Source organism: Protobothrops mucrosquamatus, unplaced genomic scaffold (assembly GCF_001527695.2).
Source record: "Protobothrops mucrosquamatus isolate PMUCROS unplaced genomic scaffold, P.Mucros_1.0 scaffold21, whole genome shotgun sequence".
Classification (NCBI taxonomy): domain Eukaryota; kingdom Metazoa; phylum Chordata; class Lepidosauria; order Squamata; family Viperidae; genus Protobothrops; species Protobothrops mucrosquamatus.
Window position 1 is genome coordinate 1,815,808 of NW_015386406.1, and position 22,192 is coordinate 1,837,999.

General features: G+C 35.9%; 1 protein-coding gene across 1 annotated transcript; it reads right to left on the reverse strand.

Annotated features, from left to right (window-relative positions):
• Positions 1 to 362: 362 nt before the first annotated feature.
• On the reverse strand, positions 363 to 20,757 carry MACC1 (MET transcriptional regulator MACC1). The gene is made up of 5 exons (XM_015810806.1): positions 20,552 to 20,757; positions 10,837 to 10,944; positions 6,239 to 8,286; positions 3,273 to 3,461; positions 363 to 871 (listed from the first exon to the last, which is right to left on the reverse strand). Exons 2-5 carry the CDS (start codon positions 10,934 to 10,936, stop codon positions 659 to 661), a joined length of 2,550 nt encoding a protein of 849 aa, XP_015666292.1. The 5' UTR covers positions 10,937 to 10,944; positions 20,552 to 20,757; the 3' UTR covers positions 363 to 658.
• Between the last annotated feature and the right edge of the window lie 1,435 nt (positions 20,758 to 22,192).

The following is a 22,192-nucleotide window of genomic DNA, read 5'->3' on the forward strand; positions in this document are numbered from 1 at the left end:
ATAGCCAGTCCATACATTCAAGGGAATATATTCAATTGATATATACAATGATTATCATAAAACAGCTTTCCCAAATTTGTCTCCAAGCTCACTGATTCTATACCAGAGTTTCTTAAACTTGACAACTTTAAGATGTGTGGACTTTAACTTCCAGAATTCTCCAGCTAGCATGGCTAAAAGTTCAAGTCCATACAACTTAAATTTGCCAAGGCTGAGAAACACTTTTCTATGCTGTTCATCATGGAGACTGGGAATTCTGGGAACTGCACTCTTAACTATATATAATTTATAGAATTAACAATAGAGCTCTATGGCTCAATATGAAGGATTTTTTTTTCTCTATGAAAGAAAATTTGCTTCTTAACAGTAGTATTGCATTTCTTTCCCTGAATATAGTATTCTGCACTCTATCAGAATTCTGTTCAAATCATAGTTACAGCAATTGTGTTCTTTTGATAAATATATACTAGCTAAATAGCTTTAAATAAAAATGAGGTAAAATTAGTGGTGTTTGAAAATCAATGACTCAATGTTTTACAAGTTAAAGGAATACATTACAGACATTACTTCTCACAAAGATTCTAAATGTTTCTTGTGAAAATGTTCTTGTTTAATATTCCAAGAAGGTTATAGAATATCTTTCTAAATTGAATGAATTTCATTCTTCATCCAACATGGAGAAAGCACTGGCCCTAAGAACCTCCATGCAATTGACCAGGATCAGAGCTCCAGTTATTTCTCGCCACTGTTTGGTCACAGGATTTTTCATTTTGTCCAAAGCTAAATGCAGGTCTTGCAACATATCTCTGTAGCTGTCTCCATAGTGAGCACTCCAGGTATAGAGAAAGTCATAAGCTGGTTTCCACATCATCTGAAATTTAACAAAATCATGTTTAGATGCAAAACAGTTCAGTAATAAGTGGACAAAACTGCATACAAACATTTGAAGTCAGATACTGAATTGTGTCTGCCTGCTATCTTTCATATACACATCTGGACCTCTGTGCAGAAATTTATAAAACACAATCAACTATCTTGCTTTTATGCTAAATTCAAGTCAGTTATATAACCACGCTTTTTACAACACAGAACATAGCTTAAAATATGTACTCACAATAAGCTAAATATGTGAGAGAATATACTCAGACATAGGCAGGCCTTGAAATACCATGGCCCCACCCTAAAAAGGGCTTTGGGCATCAAAGTGGTATTTTGATCTGGACCCAGAAATATAGGGATAACCAGTACAAATAAGACAGCAAACCCAAACTGGGAGTTATAAGAGACAGCATGCTACATAGAGAATCCCATCAGCATCTCTAACTCTAGTGACTCAACCCAGCAAGTGTATTCTGCACTCATTGCAATTTCAAAACAAAAACAACATAACACAAGCTAAATCAAAACGTAACGTGGCAGGATGCAGTGTGTGCTACCCATTGTACATTGTGTATCATGCACAATTCCTGGCAGTTGCTGCAGCACAGATAACCATGATTAAGCTATCTTGCAATTTTGCTGATCCTTTATATTTTTATAATTTCATGGCCTTTCAATGCATTATGCTTTATACTGCCTTTTAAACTTGTTATTACTTTAGATGAACTTCATTAAAAGTATAACAGATACAAAATAAAAATACTTCATACTTAATATACTAACGGCAGCTCTAACTATTTGACAAAATAATGGTTTATTGGTAACTACAATTACCAAAGGTATGAAATTATTATCAGTGGAAAGTGGGTAGAATGTACACATAACAACTTCATGCATTCTTAAAAGTAACCATAATGCTTTTACATATTGATTCAAATAACAGATATTATGCAGATATTATACTGCAGAAACTGACAGCTTAAAATTCAGTCATGTACAAATACATATTTAATATGAGAGTCCAGTTTTAATATGGATCCAAGCAAACCAGGAACTGAAAATAACATTCTTATTTATGCATATTACAATTTAAAGTATAGCTATCACTGATGCTTTAATTTCCATCACAGAATAAAGGACTGATGCAACTCTATGATTCTACAAAAAGATTTATCACAGTAAAAGTTTGAATGCCAAGAATCATCTTAAATTTATACTAAAACTGAAGAAATTTAAGAATTTCTAAAAATATAGAAAACTATAAAGAGAAAATACACTATATTCTAAGAAGAATTAAATGAGAGTTTACATTGAGGAAAAAGAAGAAAAACAATTGGTTATCAAAACTAAAAATAGTCCAATTGTCAAAATTTAACCAATCTTACTTAAATCATCCATTTCATCAGCCACCTAGGACTTGTATAGGTTAGGTCAATCCCTTCAATCAGGGTATGAACAATAGTATTCCAAATCATATATTTAAAAAGTATTAAAACTCTCTTGTCTGTTTGTAACCTTCAATTAGCCTAGACCAGTGGTAGGCAACCTTGGCTCTTTTATGACTCGTGGACTTCAACTCCCAGAATTCCTGAGCCAGCATGCTGGCTCAGGAATTCTGGGAGTTGAAGTCCACGAGTCATAAAAGAGCCAAGGTTGCCTACCCCTGGCCTAGACAGTACATTATAGTGCTGCAACTATTGAGTCAAGGTATCTCAAATTCATTAACTTAAAGAATATGTACAAAATCCAGAACACGTTAGTTCTGTGGTAACTGAAATTTCAAGAATCTCCCACACCACTTTTAATCATAAATTTGTGGCTGCTGCAGTTCCACCAGTTAACTGCAGTCACATGATCGTGATTTCCGATATTCCCAGCCAGCTTCCCACAAATAAGGTCAATGGGGAAGCCAGCAGGAAATCTGAAGTCACTTTGACCCCTACTGCTTTTTTGCCCTCTTATGGTCTGTCTATTTATCTCTTTAGATAGGGAAATATCTCTGAAATAATGACCCAACAGGTTATGGATTGCCTAGTAATTTCTAAAGTAAAAATTCAGAAGTATTTGATAGGTGTTTAAGATTGAAAAAAAATAATTTGAAAGAAAGGTTATACTCACTGTATAGAGAATATATTCTCTTATCTCTATCAAGAGTGCTAGATAGTTTTTATCTCTTTTCAACACTTATTTTTATTTAACTATAGGTATTGTTAATAGTGAGACCAAAAACGTATTGTATTGTACATACTGTAATAAAGGGATGAAGGAAAACTGTGAATTTATCATGGAAAGTTGACTCCCTCTCTCAGGTTTCTCTTACAATGTCAATTTTCAATTTAATGGATTGTACCTTTTGTAGCAAATGAATACAAGAGAAATATCGTGAGACTTACCTCTGGAGCAACTTCTCCATTTTTGCCATGATGGGGAGTTTCATAAGCATCAATTTGTTGTTTTGTAAGTCGTGCTAATTTTTCTGCCAACTCTCTCCAGCTCTTCCCAAGTTTTACCGCTGCAGTAAAAATAACTGTATCCTGAGTAATACGGGCTACTAAGCCTTGGCAGTCTAGCTTTAAAAGTGCCTGCAAGCACAAATGTGATAGTTATGTTTTCAAACAATTTTTAATAACAAATAATTATAGTACAATTATAGCATAACCGTTTGGAAGCAGTATCTTTTTACGGTCATTTTACCCATACTATTTATGAATCTGGGTTTTTTTTTTAAATAGAAAAGTGGTCTAGAGATTGAAAACAATTGTTGTGAGATTTTAGACAGTAGATATATAAGGATTATACATTATGTTGGAATGTTCTTATTCTAACTGAAATTTATCCTGATGCATTATGGCTTGCTTAGCTGCAAGGATGGTAGAGAAGAATAGCATAAAAATCAAATAACCTGGCATCTCTCTCTCCCTCCCTCCCTCTATCTTTCTCTCAGCAAGGGCTATAGTCATAAGATTGTGACTTAAAAGTTACATGACAGCTAACCTAATATTTAGGTTTTTTCCATATTCTCTTTTAAGGCTGCTTAATGTCCTACTTTAATGCCTTTGACTGAGTAAGGTAAGTAAAAGCTTGAGGAAGTGAACAATTCGAAGGTTCTAAAAATGTCATCTATCATTAGCAGAAACTGAATATTTTTATGTAAGAAATATGCAGGACTGGGAAAGTGTCATGGATCTCCAGCAAATATGAATATTATTTCCAAAATATTTTCTGCATAATGGCAATGCACTTTCTGGACGTATTGGAAAGCCCCAAACCAAGTGATTTGCAACATTATTACTCCATAACACAAAAAATAGCACTGTTAGTTACATAGGCCTAACTCACGCAATATGATTCATTAAAATACATTTATCCAGAAATGTGCAGGGAACTGTGTACCCTATGTCCCTTTTTTCCCTTCAACTATAATCCTACAAGGTAGACTGAGCAGAAAACAAGACCAAAGAAGTTTAAAGTAATAAAATGAGGTTATGTGGCTACAGGTGGGCTTCAATCTGAATCTCTCCTCTCCCAGTCCAACACCTTGACCATTATATTAAATTGACTCAGCTATCTTGTTTGGTTCCTACTGACCTCAAAATTGGGTAAACAGATTGGGGAAATTTATTGTGTTGTTTGCATCTAAAATCCCTGTCCTGTCCTCCAAACAGAGTTGGATACCATGGTTTATACTCCATGTCACATCTTGTTTGACACCATGTATCTTGGCTTGTATGCCATGACTGTGTTCTGCTTATCCATTCTTATGGGTTGAGAGAACAAGAAGCAATTAAACCTTGCCAACTATGAAATGAAAACATTCCCAATGATATTTATTACAAATGTACTCATATTTTAAAATACTGCCATTTTAAAAACAAATATGATTTGGCTTGACTGTTCATCTATCTAATTAAAAGGATGACATATTCTTAAAGAATAAATGTTATAAAAGAAGAGATAGAATCCTTTTCCTGTAAGCAATTCTTATAACTGTAGAGAAATAATGAGAATTCCTTAGGTATCCCTTGACAATGAGAAAAGCCATGCTTGTTATTTTTAAGCTATATGGCTTTTGTAACTTTCCTAACAAGCACTGTGACACAGAAACAAGAAAAGGTTTTTTTTTTATTTCTATTGTAAAACTTGGCACTCTTCATTTCTTCTTCCTACCTTCCTGATTTTTTTTCCTTCTTTCTTTCTTATAGTTACAAAATATTTATTAGTTACAAAATATTTATTAGTGATATTACAGAACCCCTATTTTTTAATGATACATGTAATTGTAATATCTGTAAATCTAATTATATTAAAATATGGGAATTGCACAAGACATGCAGAAATTTCCCTGATTATAATTAAAACGGATTTAAATAAAGGAGAAAACAGAAAAGTATACATTTTTGAAAGAAAGAATCTGCTGAGTGATGATGGTGATGATGATGATAGTATTGGTAAATACTTTAATCTTATATTTCTTCACATAATTGAAAGCAAAACTATCCTATAACATGTATTATGTTCAGATGAGACATTCTAAATGGACAAAATCCTCCCATTTATGCTCCAAGACATTTTTGACTATCAAGTTCCATAAAATTCAACAAGCATAGAAAATCTCAGGGGTAAAACAAAGTTGTACGTGGTGGAATGAAATGGGTAATTGATTTATTTAACTGATTTATTTGCAATACTTGTGTGGTCACCATCTTAAGAAACACAACTCTGGATGTTTGATAAGAGATACATAAAACCAAACATTATAGAAACGATAAAAGCAAAAAATATTGGCGAAACCACATTTCCTTGACCTTGCCAACACCACCATCTTCCAGTGAACATGACTTCAAAATATATTGAAGTGCGAATTCAGTACCTGCCTGTAAGTCCTTATAATAACTATTTCTTTTCCTGTGATTTTGTAATGCAGTGGCTTTAAGCCATTGCAAAAAGGTGCTACATTCACCATCTGATACTATATACCCATTATCATTACCTGATTAGCAGGAAGTCCAATTTGATTTAATGCTGGATGTGAATGTGTGTGTTGGAGGAAAGGGGGGTTAAAAAGACAAGAGTTTCAAAATACTAGTATTTTCACATTCAGCTTCGTCTAAACAATTTCATTATAATCCAAACAAACCTATAAACACAGATGGTGAAAATGAAGTACCAAGCCAGATTATTTTAAGTTGCATTCCAGCTGCTACTCACCCAAGACAATCTTTCAAATTTAAAACCATCATTGCTATCAACTCACAAGCTATGAGCTAAAATAGGAAGGCCAATATCATAACAAGTCACATTAAAGACTTATGTCTTATTTGCCTCCCCTCATCCGACAGCCCATCTCAGCAGTACTTACCACAGAGAGTTCATATAGGAATCGTCTTGTGCTTCTATGAGTATGGCAAATTTCTTTAAGTTTCTTCATAATATACGCTACTTTTTCAGACTCTTTTTCAATTTGTAATGCATTTAAATCATAACGGGACAAATCTGAAAATTGAAGAGCATCAGCCAAAGCTTTCCAATCATTTAAGTTCTCTGATACTGTGGATAAGATTGTTGAATAGATATAAGTCATTTTTTTAAAAGGTAATGCGATTTGTTCAAGGAGACTACTGGTCATGATTTCACTATCCTCAACATCAATAGTTTGGTTTTCAGTTATCACTTTGATATTTTTGCAATGTACAAGGCCAACTTTTCTTCTAAGAACTCCTACATACCATTCCTTAATTTTTGTTTGTCCAATGGCTTTGACCTTATCTTCTCCAAGTATTCCTATTGTATCGCCTTTAAAATATTCTAGTAAATAGTCAATTTTATTTTGACGTAACACTGTTTTGAGTGTTGTACCATAACGGGTAATATTTAAAACCTTGTCTTGAAAGGTAGGATATTTTATGGTGGGCAATAATAATAATGGTGCAGATTTTATTTCTTTGCGTTTTTCAATTCGGTTTGGCTTGTTAGTTATTCCTATTAATAACTTAGGAGGTGGTTCAGGTGTTGTAATGTAAAACTGGCATGCCAGGTTATTTTCTGGGACTTTGATTTGAACACGGAAGACAAAAATATGTATTTTCCTATTGCAGATTATAGAAAATGGAAAATGACGGTGAATTACTCCACCACCTCCTTTCAATTTTTCTTCTTTGATTTCTTTCCTTTGTTCTTCTTTCTTCACTTCAAAATCTGGATCACAGGAGACAACAGAAATGCTGAGGTCTTGTGGTTTCTCCAGTACAAATGTGTGTTTCCCCCATAACTGGAAAATAACTGGAGGCAAGCTTTTTCCTCCCCTTTTAATATCACATACTGTTAGTTTCTCAGGAACATAGTTGTGATCAAACAAAGCAAACACAACAGTGAAAGACGGATGTATATGTTTTGGTCCATAAATCCCAACTGAAAGTTTTCTGTGGATATATTCCCAAACACTTACAAGAGAATTAACTGTATTTGTTTGAGCTACAACAACAATATACATCAAGTGACTAAGATCTGTTAGTTTCACTTGTACAGTATCTTTATAAATGTAACAATTGGGTGTTTTTTCAAATGGCCCTTCCTTATTGCAACTACACAGACAAACAATTTCAGTCATTACCTGACTAAAAGGATCCTTTTTTATTTCAGCTGCAGTTTTCATCTCTAGTAAAATAGCTTCAGTAGTATTAAGATTGCTCAAGGTAAGTTCAATCAAAGGGGTCAAGGTGGTTGAAAAGTCATCATTAAGTGATGGTGGAGAATCAAGGATTGCCTGCAGGCCAACTTCTTGGAATTCTCCAAGTGCCACATGACCTTCAGGGAAATGAACAGCAATATCTGAGTTGGGAAGCTGCACTGAACCACCTTCATAATTCACTTTGCAGAATATATGGGTTTCTATAGATTGGGTCTGTGCCCATCCAGGACCCTGATTTATCACATTCAAATCCAGGCAAGATCGGGCCAACTGTCGTTGATTCAACCAAGCTGCCTTATAGGCCTCACGTTGATTCTGAAATGCTTCGCTTTCTGGAGGTAGGATATAATTGGTTGGTTCTGTATTAGAAAATTCACATCTTACATCTATAATATCTAAAAGATCTGAAACACTCCTAGATTTTGCAGATCTTTTTGAAGGTTTGCGACAAAAGAAATATTCAATATTTAATTCATCTCCTGATGAAGCAGCAGAATCCCTACCATTGGAATCTCTAAAAAATAAATCTGGATCTTCTTTCAGGATAGATACCCGTGTATTATTTTTTTCTTTGTTGCATGATTGAGCTATGTCATCTAAAAATGGATTAGATGCTGACATTTCCTTCCAAAACGGATTTGTTTTAAACCCACCAGGGGTATCTTGCTTAAATTCTCCAGTCCAGTGTGATTTAAGATGCAATTCATTTTCCTTATTGTCTGTTTTTTGGGATCAGAAAGAAAAAGAGAAATATAAATTCTCATCTCAATTTACGGTATTTAAATAAACCTAGATTAAAGTGAAAGAAAACAATATTCATTTATCCACCTAGCTCATTTTAACTAGGAATTTCTCGGTCCATTTGGAAAATTATAATTTACTTCAGATTAAATTTGAAATACAAAAACACTAAATATAATGTTATCATTGATCAGTAGTTATTTTGAAAGAACTTACTACTCCCAGGCTGACTGTGAAATAGCAATTGAGCAAGTATAGAATGTAGTTCTACATTTTTTTAGGAGTAAGATCCCCCAGAATACAATTTGACTTAATCAGAATAAATGTTTAACATTTTTAGGATACAATTGTTATCTTCTTCAAATAGGAGTAGGCTTCAAGGTTCTTCAATGGTCAATGAGACAATCTATGAATACTGATGGATGTTACCTACCCTGGTGCCTAACAGTTTCTCTGATTAGGTTCCACTGACCAAAGCTCTAGGTATAAAAATGCACTGTTGTAGCCCTTGGGATATATATTACTCATGGTGAGATTGCACTAATAATACCAGCCCATAATTTCACTGTTGTTGTTTTTATAGCCAGGTGTCTGCCTTAAATTGCTATGTCCTGTAAGATATATGACAGGGAATAATTTGAATTTAGGTTTTGTCTTGGGATTTCTGCAGGAGGTTTACAAATTCTTTTCTCGCAGGGATGGGGATCCTATTAAAATGGTTCCTCCACAAGACATATAATCTTATGAATTAGTGAATTTTTCCAGAAAGCAGTGATTGTGATCATGTCACTTGCTTTGTTGACTTTGGAGTAGAAAAGCAAAATAACTCATTGAAATTATCATTGCTTAATATTTTATTCTATATAATGGAATGTTGATTTTGCTCCCTCATGAATTTCAGCAGAAGAACTTGGCACAGAAATAATGGAAGTGCTAGCAAAGCAAGACTTGCCATGGGCTGATTAGGCATGCAGAGTTCCTCACAACTGTACATACTGACTGGCTTCATGGAATGATTCCAAATTTTGAAATTATAAAACCAAAATGAACAGTTGATGAACTTGCCACTTTTACCACCCCATTTGTAATATTATATCTTTATCTTGATTGTCTCAATAGCAGTTGCCTGAAGACTAGCTCTGGCAAATAGCTTGAATAAGAGATCACAGGTAGCCTTCAACTTATGACTGTTTACTTAATAACCAGAGTTATAACAGACTTGCCCTCTCAAACCTACTTATGACCCTGTTGTCCCAAAAGTGCTTTTCCCAAAAAACAATTGTATTTACTTGTTTTTTTCTTTGAAAATGTTTTCAAAGACAAAGAGAGAAAAAGAGAAAGAAAGAAAGAAAGAAAGAAAGAAAGAAAGAGAAAGAAAGAAAGAAAGAAAGAGAAAGAAAGAAAGAAAGAAAGAAAGAAAGAAAGAAAGAAAGAAAGAAAGAAAGAAAGAAAGAAAGAAAGAAAGAAAGAAAGAAAGAAAAGGAAAGTCCACTTGCCCTTTTGGAAAAAGCACCTTGGAACAACCATGACCTGAGGATCTCCATTGGTATTTATGACCTTGTTCTGAAGCTTTGACATCTGCACACATTCCCATGGTCACATGACCACATTTTGGATGCTTGGTTCATTTTTATGGCTGGTTGCATCATTCTGCTGTCACATGAACATAATTTACGACATTTGTTTGCTAGTTTCTGGCAAAAAAAAATCCACAGGAATACATTTCTTTGCTTAATGATCATGACATTCACTTAATAACCATGGTGTTTGCTTAACAACTGCTGCAAAAAAATCATTAAAACTTTAGAGTCATAAACTGAGGGCTACTGTACTACTAATATGAATACGAGACTACTGAAAGTATAAAGGCTTACAGGAATAATAGAAATTTTAAAAAATCCAAAAGGTAATGGCAATTCCCCTGTCTACTGCCACAAAATCTACGTACATCTATTCATGAAATCACCAGAAAGTGAGATGAACGTATAGGAGGCTTTTTTTAATCATTTTTTTAAATACTAAATAATAATACTTTTTATTTTTATCATTTTTAATACTAAACGCCTCCAACTATTACAATTGCTGATTATTCATTCTGATCATTCTTCTCTGTACATTTATTCTCTAAAATACTCTTGACAAATTTTATTTGTTTATATATATATTTTTAAAAACATGAATTATACTGGCCTCTCTTCATTATAGTCAAAAGATTCATGCTGAAGTGGCAGCCATTTTTTATTTTTCCAAAATTCTCACCCATATTGAAAAATCTAGCTAAAACATCAATTTTACCACCATTACTACTTCTGTAGAATACCCATTGTTTCCGGGAATATGATAAATACTTTCCCCTAAAACCACATTTAACTATTTTTTTTTTAAAGCAATGGCTGCAGCGGTGGAGCAAAATCACATATAAGGAGTTTCATAATTTTCTATTTTCTTTGACAAAATATTTTTTTCTTTTTAAAATTCAACAGCAAATTACATTTTCTGTCCAAGTAGTAGAGCTGTCAGTTACATACCTGTCCAATCATTTCTTGTAAGACTTCCATCATCCAAGTCAACCAAAGATCCTTCTGATTTGCTCCATGAAAATTCCTTTAAATGACAGGAAACAGACATTTTTCTTCCTAGAAAATTTAAGATAAATTTGTAAACAAATGGAGAAATACTTAAAAGCTGCAAACATTATTTAAGATGAGGCATGGGAATCAGTATCTAAAAAATTTTTCCGGCATATATGTGCCCACATAGGTCTTCAAACAAACCACCCTCTTTATTAAGGCAATCTTTTCTGTGCAAAGAACAAAGAAGCCAATTAACAGAAGATTTAGTTTGATTTTTTTTATATTCTGTCTACATGTAATATTAAAGTATTGCATATGGTCTATTCTAATAGGCTATATGTTCTTCTGGTTTAAATGTTCAAAATTCTGTTGATGTGAAAAAGCAAAGCTAGTTGTTGTAGATAAGATAGACAAAAAAATTATAACAATCAAAAAACAACTTTTCTTCTTACAATAAATAAAACAGCAATAGATAACGTATCTCTTCAGATAGGTTGCAATACAACCGTATAGTTTGCTATATTGACTAAGAGATGATAAAATTCAAAATACCTAGATACTATTACTTTGCCTATTATATGCAACTATTATATAGTTACTAAAGAGGAAATTCATACAAAGTAGTGAAAATTATAAGACTATATACATCATTACATAATGGAATTTAATAGGATTTATTTTATGGGTATGCACAGAATTGCTCAAAGCTAAGAACAGATGTGTAGCTATAAGTTGAAACTCCATGTGGAGTTATGTTAGGTTAATTGACAAAAATTAAAAACTTGGATTCAAATCTGCCTTTAAGCATGGAAGTTAATAGAGAGATTTCTCCTATCTCTAACTAAATGCCCCGATATCCAGATGACATTTGTGTATCTACAAATTCCTTGACAAACTCTCTGGCTATCTAGTGCCTCTAAGTCCCATAATAAGCCCAAAAAAGTTTCACAGAAAATAAAATGTCTGATAACTACAATCTTGCTTTCTGCTCTATGGGCATTTGGGGATTGGCCAATTATTTTCAAAGGGTCCATAAAATACTCTCAAAATTCCAAATTTGTCCCCCAGTGAAAAATAAGTTGGTGACATTTGAAATTCTTATATACTAAAGAATATTAGTTTATTACATTAATATAGACAGTGTATTGAAAATTTTTAGGAAGATTTAAAAATTAATAATGCGCTATTAACTATGTAAATTTAGTAAGATCCTTTTTGTTTCTTCAATATAAAACTACCTTTAATTAATTTAATGCCATGAACAAAATATAATTTTCTGACTACAGTATTAGCTTATCTTATAAAAAAAATGCTATTGGCAAGTAAGTCTTCTTCTAATGACTTTTTTTAGAGCCAGGAATACTTGGCTGATTTTAGACCTTTATCATCAAATGTGTTTGATGTAGCCACAGTATGAAGTATTCACCTTATCTAATAAAAAAATCACTCTTCCTCCAATAAAGAATTGGGCCTATATTTTTATTGCTAAAGCACTATTAATCTTAAAAAAATAAAATCTGCCTTCCACTGATAAGAGAGAAGGTGCAGATACTTCTTCAGTTAATACCTGCTGTGCTTTCACCACAGCAGGTGGCAACATCTGCCTGACATTATCTGAAGCTAAACAGGTCTTATGATGGGTGACCGACAGGGAAACCCAAAAAATCCCAGAAGGTGGCAATGGCAAAACACTGCTGTATTTGTCAACCCCTTTAACCGAAGAGTATGATTTAGGAAGCAAGATTCACATGGACTTTAATTGGTTTTAAAGTCAAGTGTTAGAGATTAAAATTCAGAATCTTGATAATAGATAACGCTCCTTTATTAATGACATTATTAAGGTGGCCGGGGGCACTCTGAAACTTTTCAATGTATTTTTCCCAATTTAGTTTTATGAAAAGCTAAGAATCTTCTTTTTAAAAAGTCTGTACAGATAGTCCTCAACTTTATTCAGTGACTGTCTGAAGTTACAATAGCACTGAAAAAGTGAATTATGACCTGTTTTCACACTTATGGCCGTTGCTATATTCCCATGGTGATGTGATCAAAATCCAGTTGCTTGGCAACTAACTCATAATTATGATGGTTGCAATGTTACACAATCACTTTTGCAACCTTCTGACAAACAAAGTCAATGGGGAAGACAGATTCACTTAATGACTGTATTACTAACAACTGCAGTGATTCACTTAACATGTGTGGCAAGAAAGGTCATAAAGGGGGCAAAATTCACTTAATAACTGCCTTGCTCAACAACAGAAATCTGGGGTTCAATTGTGATCATAAATCAAGGACTATCTGTAACAACCTCTTCCATCTGCTAATGTATCCTTTCTCAGTTTTAACCCACTCACTTCTGTCACTGGGAGCCCAGCTCCATTCAAATAAGACTTTCCCTTGTAATTTGATCTCATTCTCTGCACCTTTATATCTGCTTCAGATTGGAGACCAGAAGAAATGAAAGCAAATAATTTAATACATGATTTTCTAAAACTCAATATGATGAACCATAGGTGGATAACAAAACTGAACCAGAAGAATAATATTCAGTGTGTTCTTGCTGAACTGAAAATATACTGACTAAAAAAAGTTTCTTCTATTCATTTTTAAATCACAATTAAAGAGTAGTACAGTAATTGCTACAAAAAGACTACTTATTATACATTCCAATAATGGAGAATAGTGGGTTCTCTGTATGGAGAAAACAAAAGCACAGTTGAGCAATATTCAGCCTGATTGCCATGATTTAAAATAGGCAGGGTAAAGAAAGAGCAAAGACAGCACACGGCTGTTAAAACGATGCAAATTTTGCACACATTTTAAAAAGTCTCTTGAGATTCTGTAAGAAAAAGACAGCATTTCTAGAATAGGGATATAACAACAAGGCAGAAAACACATGCTGTTTGTATACAATGTGTACTGTCACAAATGCCTCTAAAATATTTCTTGGAAGCTGGATAATATATTTATCTGAACATAAATAATTTCAATGTCAGATTAAATGAATAAATGCAGACTTTTAAAAAAACATTCATAAAAAGGTTTATTGATGTCTAAATCATGGATGTCCAAACTTTTGGTTTGCCTGGGCCTCACTGAATGAAAAGGATCTGTCTTGGACCGCTTATAAAATATACGTATAATGTAGTTAATGTATATAAAATCACATAATAATGTTAATGCTTACAATCTCGTGTGCTGCAATACTAGCTGTCCAGGGATGCAACACCAGGCTGGGCATGCCTGTTCTAAACATTAAGAGAGCTATTAGTCACTTAGCTAAAAAGCAACCACAAACTCTTTCTATTGTTGACTTCCTACTCCAAGAGAGCCGTTTCCACATCAGATCAAAGGTTGTTGTTTTTTTTTAAAAGGATTTAAAGTCCAAAAGGATGCATAACATGCTTGATAAAATGCCTTCTTCAATTGATATAATGTAGTACACAGAAAAATCAAGTCATTTGAAGTAAACCTACACATGAAATTACTGTGTATATATCAATACCACAAAACTTATGTGAATTCAAAACTCTCTTATTTATCATTCTTTGATTCACTTAATTTTAATTCTCTTCTATTGGATAGAATGGGAGAGAATTTTATTAATTTAACTTTATTCTCTTCGAATATCTCTGGAAACATTTTTTTTCCAAAGTTTGCTTCCTGAAAAACCTTAGCAGATAGAATCCTTTTAATCGAAGACAAATATAATTTCATATACATATAGGAAACTTAAGAAATATGACTTTCACTTTTAATGAATATAATGTATTCAATTAAATTATGTTTCTAACATGCTGCGCAAGTTCAACAGAGCCAAAAGTGATTTGCTACCTATTTTCATTTGTACTCGGTGTCCAACATATCTTGCTGCAGTGTTGAAACAATAGTGGTCCTAATACTATTCTTCCATTATGGCAATGTCCTGGTGAAATTGATTGCACCTAAACTTTCGGGAAAGAAGTCTAAGTGTGGATGCAGTAAATGAATCTTCAGTTACATGTTGCACTTGTATGCTTCAAGAAGCTTGTCCATCAGCGGAATGGAATTGGTGCTCTGAAGATGCCAAGAAAACTTTCAATGAAACCCATTGCTTTCCAGGCAATTTTCTCTGCCTGTTACGTGAAGAGAGGTTTTTCCACGGACCAGAGGGAGCGTGGTTTTGTGTGCTACCTGTATCCTGTGGATGAGGCTTTCCTTGTTTGTGCGGACCGGTTGCTGGCATGCCGCGACTCGGTACTGGTCCATGGACCGGGGGTTGGGGACCCCTGCACTAAAAGATCTTCAAACTGCTTGTCATTGATGACCCATTTAATCTGTGAATCAACAAAAATCCCTTCTTTGATCTTAACATTAGTTATTCTTGGAAACATTTGTCTCAAATAACAAAAAAAATCACTTGTCCATTGCTTTCACAAAATTTCCATTAGTACAAATTTTATGTGAAGCAAAGTTAAAAATATCTATTAGGCCAACAAGTAGTTCATGTTTTTCTATCCTGGAATCAACTTCTTTTTACTGTAATGTGATGGTCTTACATGGCTTTCCCATTAACTTATGTAAAACAGTAGCTGGTATATCTGAGCTGCATTCGAAGCAGCAGAGCCCCTACTTTTGGATCTCCACAGATATTTCAGTTGTAATATTATTGTGTAATAACTGAAGATTGCTATAAAATGGTATGTGATACATTAAATTACAGGCTACATTTGTGATTAGCAACCAAAAATCAATAAGATATACCCAAAAATGTTCAGAAAGCAAAGTCTTTTTGTCCTATTCCCCCTTATACTGATGTAACACCAAAGCCAAATGATTTAGCTAATTCATATATTTGCAAGGAATTGCCCAACAGGCTTAATAAATGCCTTTTGTATTTAAACTGTGACTGTCACATAGTTTTTACAACTATTTCAAATACTGAATTTTTCTAACTAAGAGCAGTGACAGGATATTGGCCAATCTAACATTTAAATGGTTTTCATCAGAAAATTTCCAAATTTCCAGAAAATTTCCTATTTTCGGTCACTTGGTGCTGTTAAATATAAATAGTCTATTTAAAACGCTTAGTGCATTATTATTTTTTCTTTTAAAAAACCTGAACTCTAATTATATTTCACACATTTTTTAAAGAGCAAAATAGTGCTATATCTAAGCATTATGGCCTGAAGCAATGCCAAAAATATAAAACATTTTAAAAACAGTTCAGTTTGTTCCTGCCACAGGCTTAATAATAATAATAATAATAATAATAATAATAATAATAATAATAATAATAATAATAATAATAAAGTTGGAAGGGACCTTGGAGGTCATCTAGTCCAACCCACTGCTCAGGCAGGAAACTGTCCAGTTTCTTCTTAAAAACGTCCAGTGTTGGCGCATTCACCACTTCTGGAGGCAGGTCGTTCCACTGGTTAATTGTTCTAACTGTCAGGAAGTTTCTCCTTAGTTCTAGGTTGCTTCTCTCTTTGGTTAGTTTCCACCCGTTGCTTCTTGTCCTGCCTTCAGGCGCTTTAGAAAATAGCTTGACTCCCTCTTTGTGGCAGCCCCCGAGATATTGGAACACTGCTATAATGTCCCCCCTCGTCCTTCTCTTCGTTAAACTAGACATACCCAATTCCAGCAACCATTCCAGTCCCCTAATCATCTTTGTTGCTCTTCTCTGTACTCTTTCTAGAGTCTCAACATTTTTTACATCGTGGTGACCAAAACTGGATGCAGTATTCCTAGTGTGGCCTTACCAAGGAATTGTAAAGTGGTATTAATACTTCACGTGATCTTGATTTATCCCTCTGTTAATGCAGCCTAGCACTATGTTGGCTTTTTTGGCAGCTGCAGCACACTGCTGGCTCATATTTAAATGATTGTCCACTAGGACTCCGAGATCCCTCTCTCAGTTACTACTATTGAGCAAGGTACCTCCTATACTATACCTGTACATTTGGTTTTTCTTGCCTAAATGTAGAACCTTACTTTTTTCACCATTGAATTTCATTTTGTTAGATAGCGCCCAGTGTTCAAGTCTGTCCAGATCCTCCTGTATCCTAAGCCTGTCTTCTGGAGTGTTGGCTATTCCTGCCAGCTTGGTGTTGTCTGCAAATTAGATGAGTTCCCCATCTATCCCCTCGTCCAGATCGTTGATGAAGATGTTGAAGAGCACTGGGCCCAGAACAGAGCCCTGGGGACCCCACTACACACTTCCCTCCATGTAGATACGGTTCCATTGAGGACCACACGTTGAGTACGGCCGGTCAGCCAGCTACGAATCCATCTGGTGGTGATGCTGTCTAACCCGCATTTTTCTATCTTCTCAAGTAGTAGGTTGTGGTCTACTTTGTCAAATGCCTTACTGAAGTCCAAGTAAATTATATCCACAGCATTCCTCTGGTCCATTAATTTATCACTTTATCACACTTATGCAAAATTCCACAAGGCACAACAAAAGAAAGTAACTATCACCAACATACCACTGATAAAACTGAAGAAGCTACCAGAAAAAAATAAAGCTAAAAAGCAAATGATAAAAGAAAGTGAATAGCTAAGAATATAAAAGCTGACCAAATAATTTTGGGATTGAAAACAAAATGTATTCAAAAATTCTGTTTATTTGGAACACCTTTTACAATGATCATAGAAGAAATGAATACTGTTGATTTTGAGCAGGGCTTTTCAACCAGTGGTACACATACCACCGATGGTACTTTGGCATCTGGCCAGTGGAACTCGACCATCCTAGACAAGTGGAGCATGGGACGGGAATATACTGAAGTAGCGGCAGCGTCGCAGAAGCCTGAGAGAGAACTGGAGCTGCAGCACTGTCAGGGCTCAGAAGTAGCCCCAGGATTGGTGCGCATGGCTACAAGTTGATCGTCACTTCTGCAGGGCTATGGGAGCTGGGCAGAATCCCCAGTGCTGGGCTCCAGCTGATTGGCGCTTCCGGAAGCTGGAAGTGCACTGAAAAGGAGAAGGGGGGGAGAGAGGAGAGGATCTAAAAGGTTTTGTTGGGAGAGGGCGAGCGAGGGGCTGCCCCTGCCCCCTGGATGTGCGCACAGGAGGCAGCAGGTGCCTGGCATCCCTGCTGACCATCCGTGCTTACCACTCAGAAAGAAAAGAGGCAGGAGAAGCGCTTCCCTTTCCCCCAGGACACCAGCACTCAGCACTCGCCGCCTCTTGTATGCATCCCCAGGGGGCAGGGCAGAGGCGGTGGGGTGGCCCCTCGCCGGCTCCAGGCTGCTCCTGGATCTAAGATTGACCGCGTTCTGACTTTGATGGCCCCCACTAGGTTATAGATCAGCGCCATGCCTGCCACCAGCACCTCCATGGTCCGTTCGCTGACCTAGCCTCACAGCCACAAGGATTCCCTTTCACCGGGACTGCCCCCGCCTGTGTGGGATAGCTACAGTCGGCGGCAGCATGGCCACCGGCAGCGCTGGCAATCTCACCCCCTTCTGTCATCCCTTCCTGAGCACGAAGGAAGGAAGGAGATGGGAATAGGAAGGAAGGAAGAAAAATGAGAAGGAGGAAGGCAAGGAAGGAAGGAGGGAGGGAGGGAGGGAGGGAGGGAGGGAGGAAGGAAGGAAGGAAGGAAGGAAGGAAGGAAAGAAGGAAGGAAGGAAGGAAGGAAGGAAGGAAGGAAGGAAGGAAGGAAGGAAGGAAGGAAGGAAGGAGAGGTAACTTGGTTGGAGATGCCCCAGTTCACGCAGTTCTGCTTCAATCCTGGATCCATTGAGATTTGGGCTCAAAGGAGAAAGCAATTTTATGTTCTGTTTTGTCACAGTCAGGACTTTGTTGGCAATCCAAGTTAACATTGCTTTCTTGAATTGTGAGCTCTTAGGAAAGTATCCCCTCCTTTTGTGTTGCAAACAGCCATTTCCAGTGGGGAAAACAGGAAAAAGCAGAGTGGGGGAAAACATTTTCCTTTGCTATCACAGCCACCATTTTGACTGTTTTGCTGTACTGTTGTCTGTGGACACGGGATAAACTGGGCCTGGTTTGTTCTCAGTCTTTTAAGTGGCCACAAACTACTGGCAAAAGTGGCATTTGATCACAAGGCAAGGAAGCATTGAGAAATGTTTCCCCTTTTGCATTTGATCATCCAAGAAGGGGCAGGAAAGGAGAAAGGGAAAGAGGAATTTCCCCCCCCCCCATCAAGTTGAATATGTATTGACAAGAAAAAAAATTACAGGAATATTGTTACTATTGATCAATTTAATATGGCTACTCGCTCCTAAAAATTCTGGGTAGTTTATAATATTCAGTTATGCAATTAAAAACTATGAGATTTCTTTGAACATTTCTAGAACTTTCACAAACACCACCTTTATCAAATGGTATATTATTTTAAATAGAAAACTGTAGAATCTTTCAAGAAAACTTATCTGGTTTTTTTTATGTACATCCACTTCATTATTATTCATTAATAAATGCATTCACCTTTAAGACCAAAATGCTAGCTGTTTCTGCTAGACAGCTATTTCTAAAGCTTCCTGCACTGAGGAATACACATATACATTTAGCAATATAAATTAATTTACTCGATTAATATCTGTTTTCTAACCAATTAATTCAACTTCATTCATTTGAAACGCTTAGTTTACATAGTATTGTTTAGATCAAACATATTTATTTTACCTACTTCCTGCACAGAATGTTATAGGCCATAATGAATTATTACGACATGCAGCTCTATTTGTATAGCTAAAAGATACAGTTGAATATTACATTTTTTAAAGTGGGAACCACTTTATTTGCCCTGGGCTCATAATCAGGATACTATAATGAGGTGTTTAGCTTGAAAAACTGAATAAGTCATAAACTTGTAAGTCATGGATAAGCAAATTCTACCACAGTTTAATAACTATACAAAATCTGATTTACAGAAACAAAAGTACAAGAAAATAAAACTGCAACTGGAATAGACGCCCACCAACTAAAAACCTCCTTTTTATATTTATAACTCACTTTTGCTTCCCCCAAACTCTGAACGGCGGATATTGTTCTCCCCCACTCCCCGCCCCTGCCCATGTGATCTTCACATAATAGAGAGTTTGGCCGAGAATTGCTAGCTAGTTAACTTCATGGCAAGGTAGCAACTAGGATTTATGCGACTACAAAGAAATCAGTTCGTTTCTACCGTCCAAGCTAAAACTTTATTATTTATCCTTGCAAGCAAAAGAGAAATTACGTTCTTTATGCTCTAGATTGGCATCCACTGCACGATCCGCAAGAATACAGCACAAATTGGAACGAGAAAATAAGCTTCTGAATGTGCTATTCTGAATACACATAGTTTTAAAATGAGCTCTACAAAACAAGGAAAAAGAACTCCCACGCTCGCCTGGATGAAAATTTCAAATTTGTGAGCACCCACAAACTCTACCGCAGTATCGCCTGTTAAATGCTGGTAACTTCACAAACTCTTAGCGAATAAATAAGAGAGCAAGGATTGATTAACACAGAAATCTTTACAGTAGAAACTAGGGTGGAATAATAAGGTTGTACACATGCTCGAGGAAAGACGGGAGCTGTGAGTTAAGTTTCCCAAAAGCCAAACTCAGACTTGGGCACTCATCCCGTGATAGAGCTACACAATACTCTTCCCCGTTTACACCCATCTTAGCTAGTTCTCATTTAATATTTGAAACGTGAAATTTAAACAAAATCATACCTTTCTCTTCCCCCAAATCTGCAGCGATTAATTATCCTGAAGCATAACCTTAGAAATTTAAGGGTGATTCAGGATTCTTGATAATCCCGCGCGGGTTTCCTAAATGTGGAATCGATTACCTTCCTAATCAGAAGCAACACCTCGTCTAGTGGCGGCAACGCCTTCTGGAAAAATGAGTCCTACTACCATTTCGAGCGTCCAATGAGCCACGCGTTTCGAAGAGCTTGAACTACACAACCCATAAACCCATTCTCTTCACCTGAGGTTCCAAATGAAACCAGGAGAACTGGTTTGATTACTAGAGTTTCACCTTGAACCGGAAAGAGACGGGGAGAGAATAGTTCAGTTTACATTTTGTTTTCTGTGAAATTTGTTTAGTTTAGCAGGCTTTATCTCAATAAGTATTTAACTACCTATGTATTCTGGGATATAAAAAAGCCAGGGAACGTGGACGTTAACATCTGCTATTACAGAATCTAGATTTCAAAAACGTATTAAATATAGAAAAATAAGATAAGATCTTCGTTTTCAAATTACTTGAGAAACTGAACTGCCAGCAAGCAGGCAAATTGGGGTGGACCAACAGCTGTAGAAGATAATACTAAAAGGCAATTAAAAACCTTGTCGATCTCATTGTTTTATTGGAGTGGGTGGGAGGCACGGGAAAATGACTCTGTTTGCATCATTCCTTTATTTTAAATTAAATTGCAGTTTAAGAGGATTTTCCTGGGTAGCTCTAGATCAACATGCTTTTAGGCAGAGCAACATTAATTTCTTGGAAGGCTGTACACATATTTATCTTTGTAGGCCCTGTTGTATAACAATACAGCATTATAAGGTTATTCCTTGGACCTGTATTATTCAATAAGTCACTGTAGTACAGGGATGTCAAACTCGCAACGTCATGTAACGTGTCGTGACATATCGCGACTTTTTATCCATTGCGGCAATGGGATCGGCGCGGTTTCGGCATGATGCATCCGGCCCATGGGCCGGCAGTTTGACACTCCTGTAGTCAGACACATAATAAGGACTAGCATCTTCAACATCTTCATCAGTGATTTGGATGAGGGGATAGATGGGGAACTCATCAAATTTGCAGACAACACCAAGCTGGCAGGAATAGCCAACGCTTCAGAAGATAAGCTTAAAATACAGGAGGATCTTGACAGACTTGAACATTGGGCGCTATCTAACAAAATGAAATTCAGTGGTGAAAAAAGTAAGGTTCTACATTTAGGCAAGAAAAACCAAATGCAGAGGTACAGTATAGGTACTACCTTGCTCAGCAGTAGTAACTGTGAGAGGGATCTCGGAGTCCTAGTGAGCAATCACTTAAATATGAGCCAGCAGTGTGCTGCAGCTGCATTAACAGAGGGATAGAATCAAGATTATGTGAAGTGTTAATACCACTTTATGATGCTTTGTTAAGGCCACACTTGGAATACTACATCCAGTTTTGGTCACCATGATGTAAAAAATATGTTGAGACTCTAGAAAGAGAACAGAGAAGAGCACCAAACATGATCAGGGGACTGGAGGCTAAAACATATAACAAACAGTTGCTGGAATTGGGTATGTCTAGTTTAATGAAGAGAAGGACTAGGGGTGATATGATAGCAGTGTTCCAATATCTCTGGG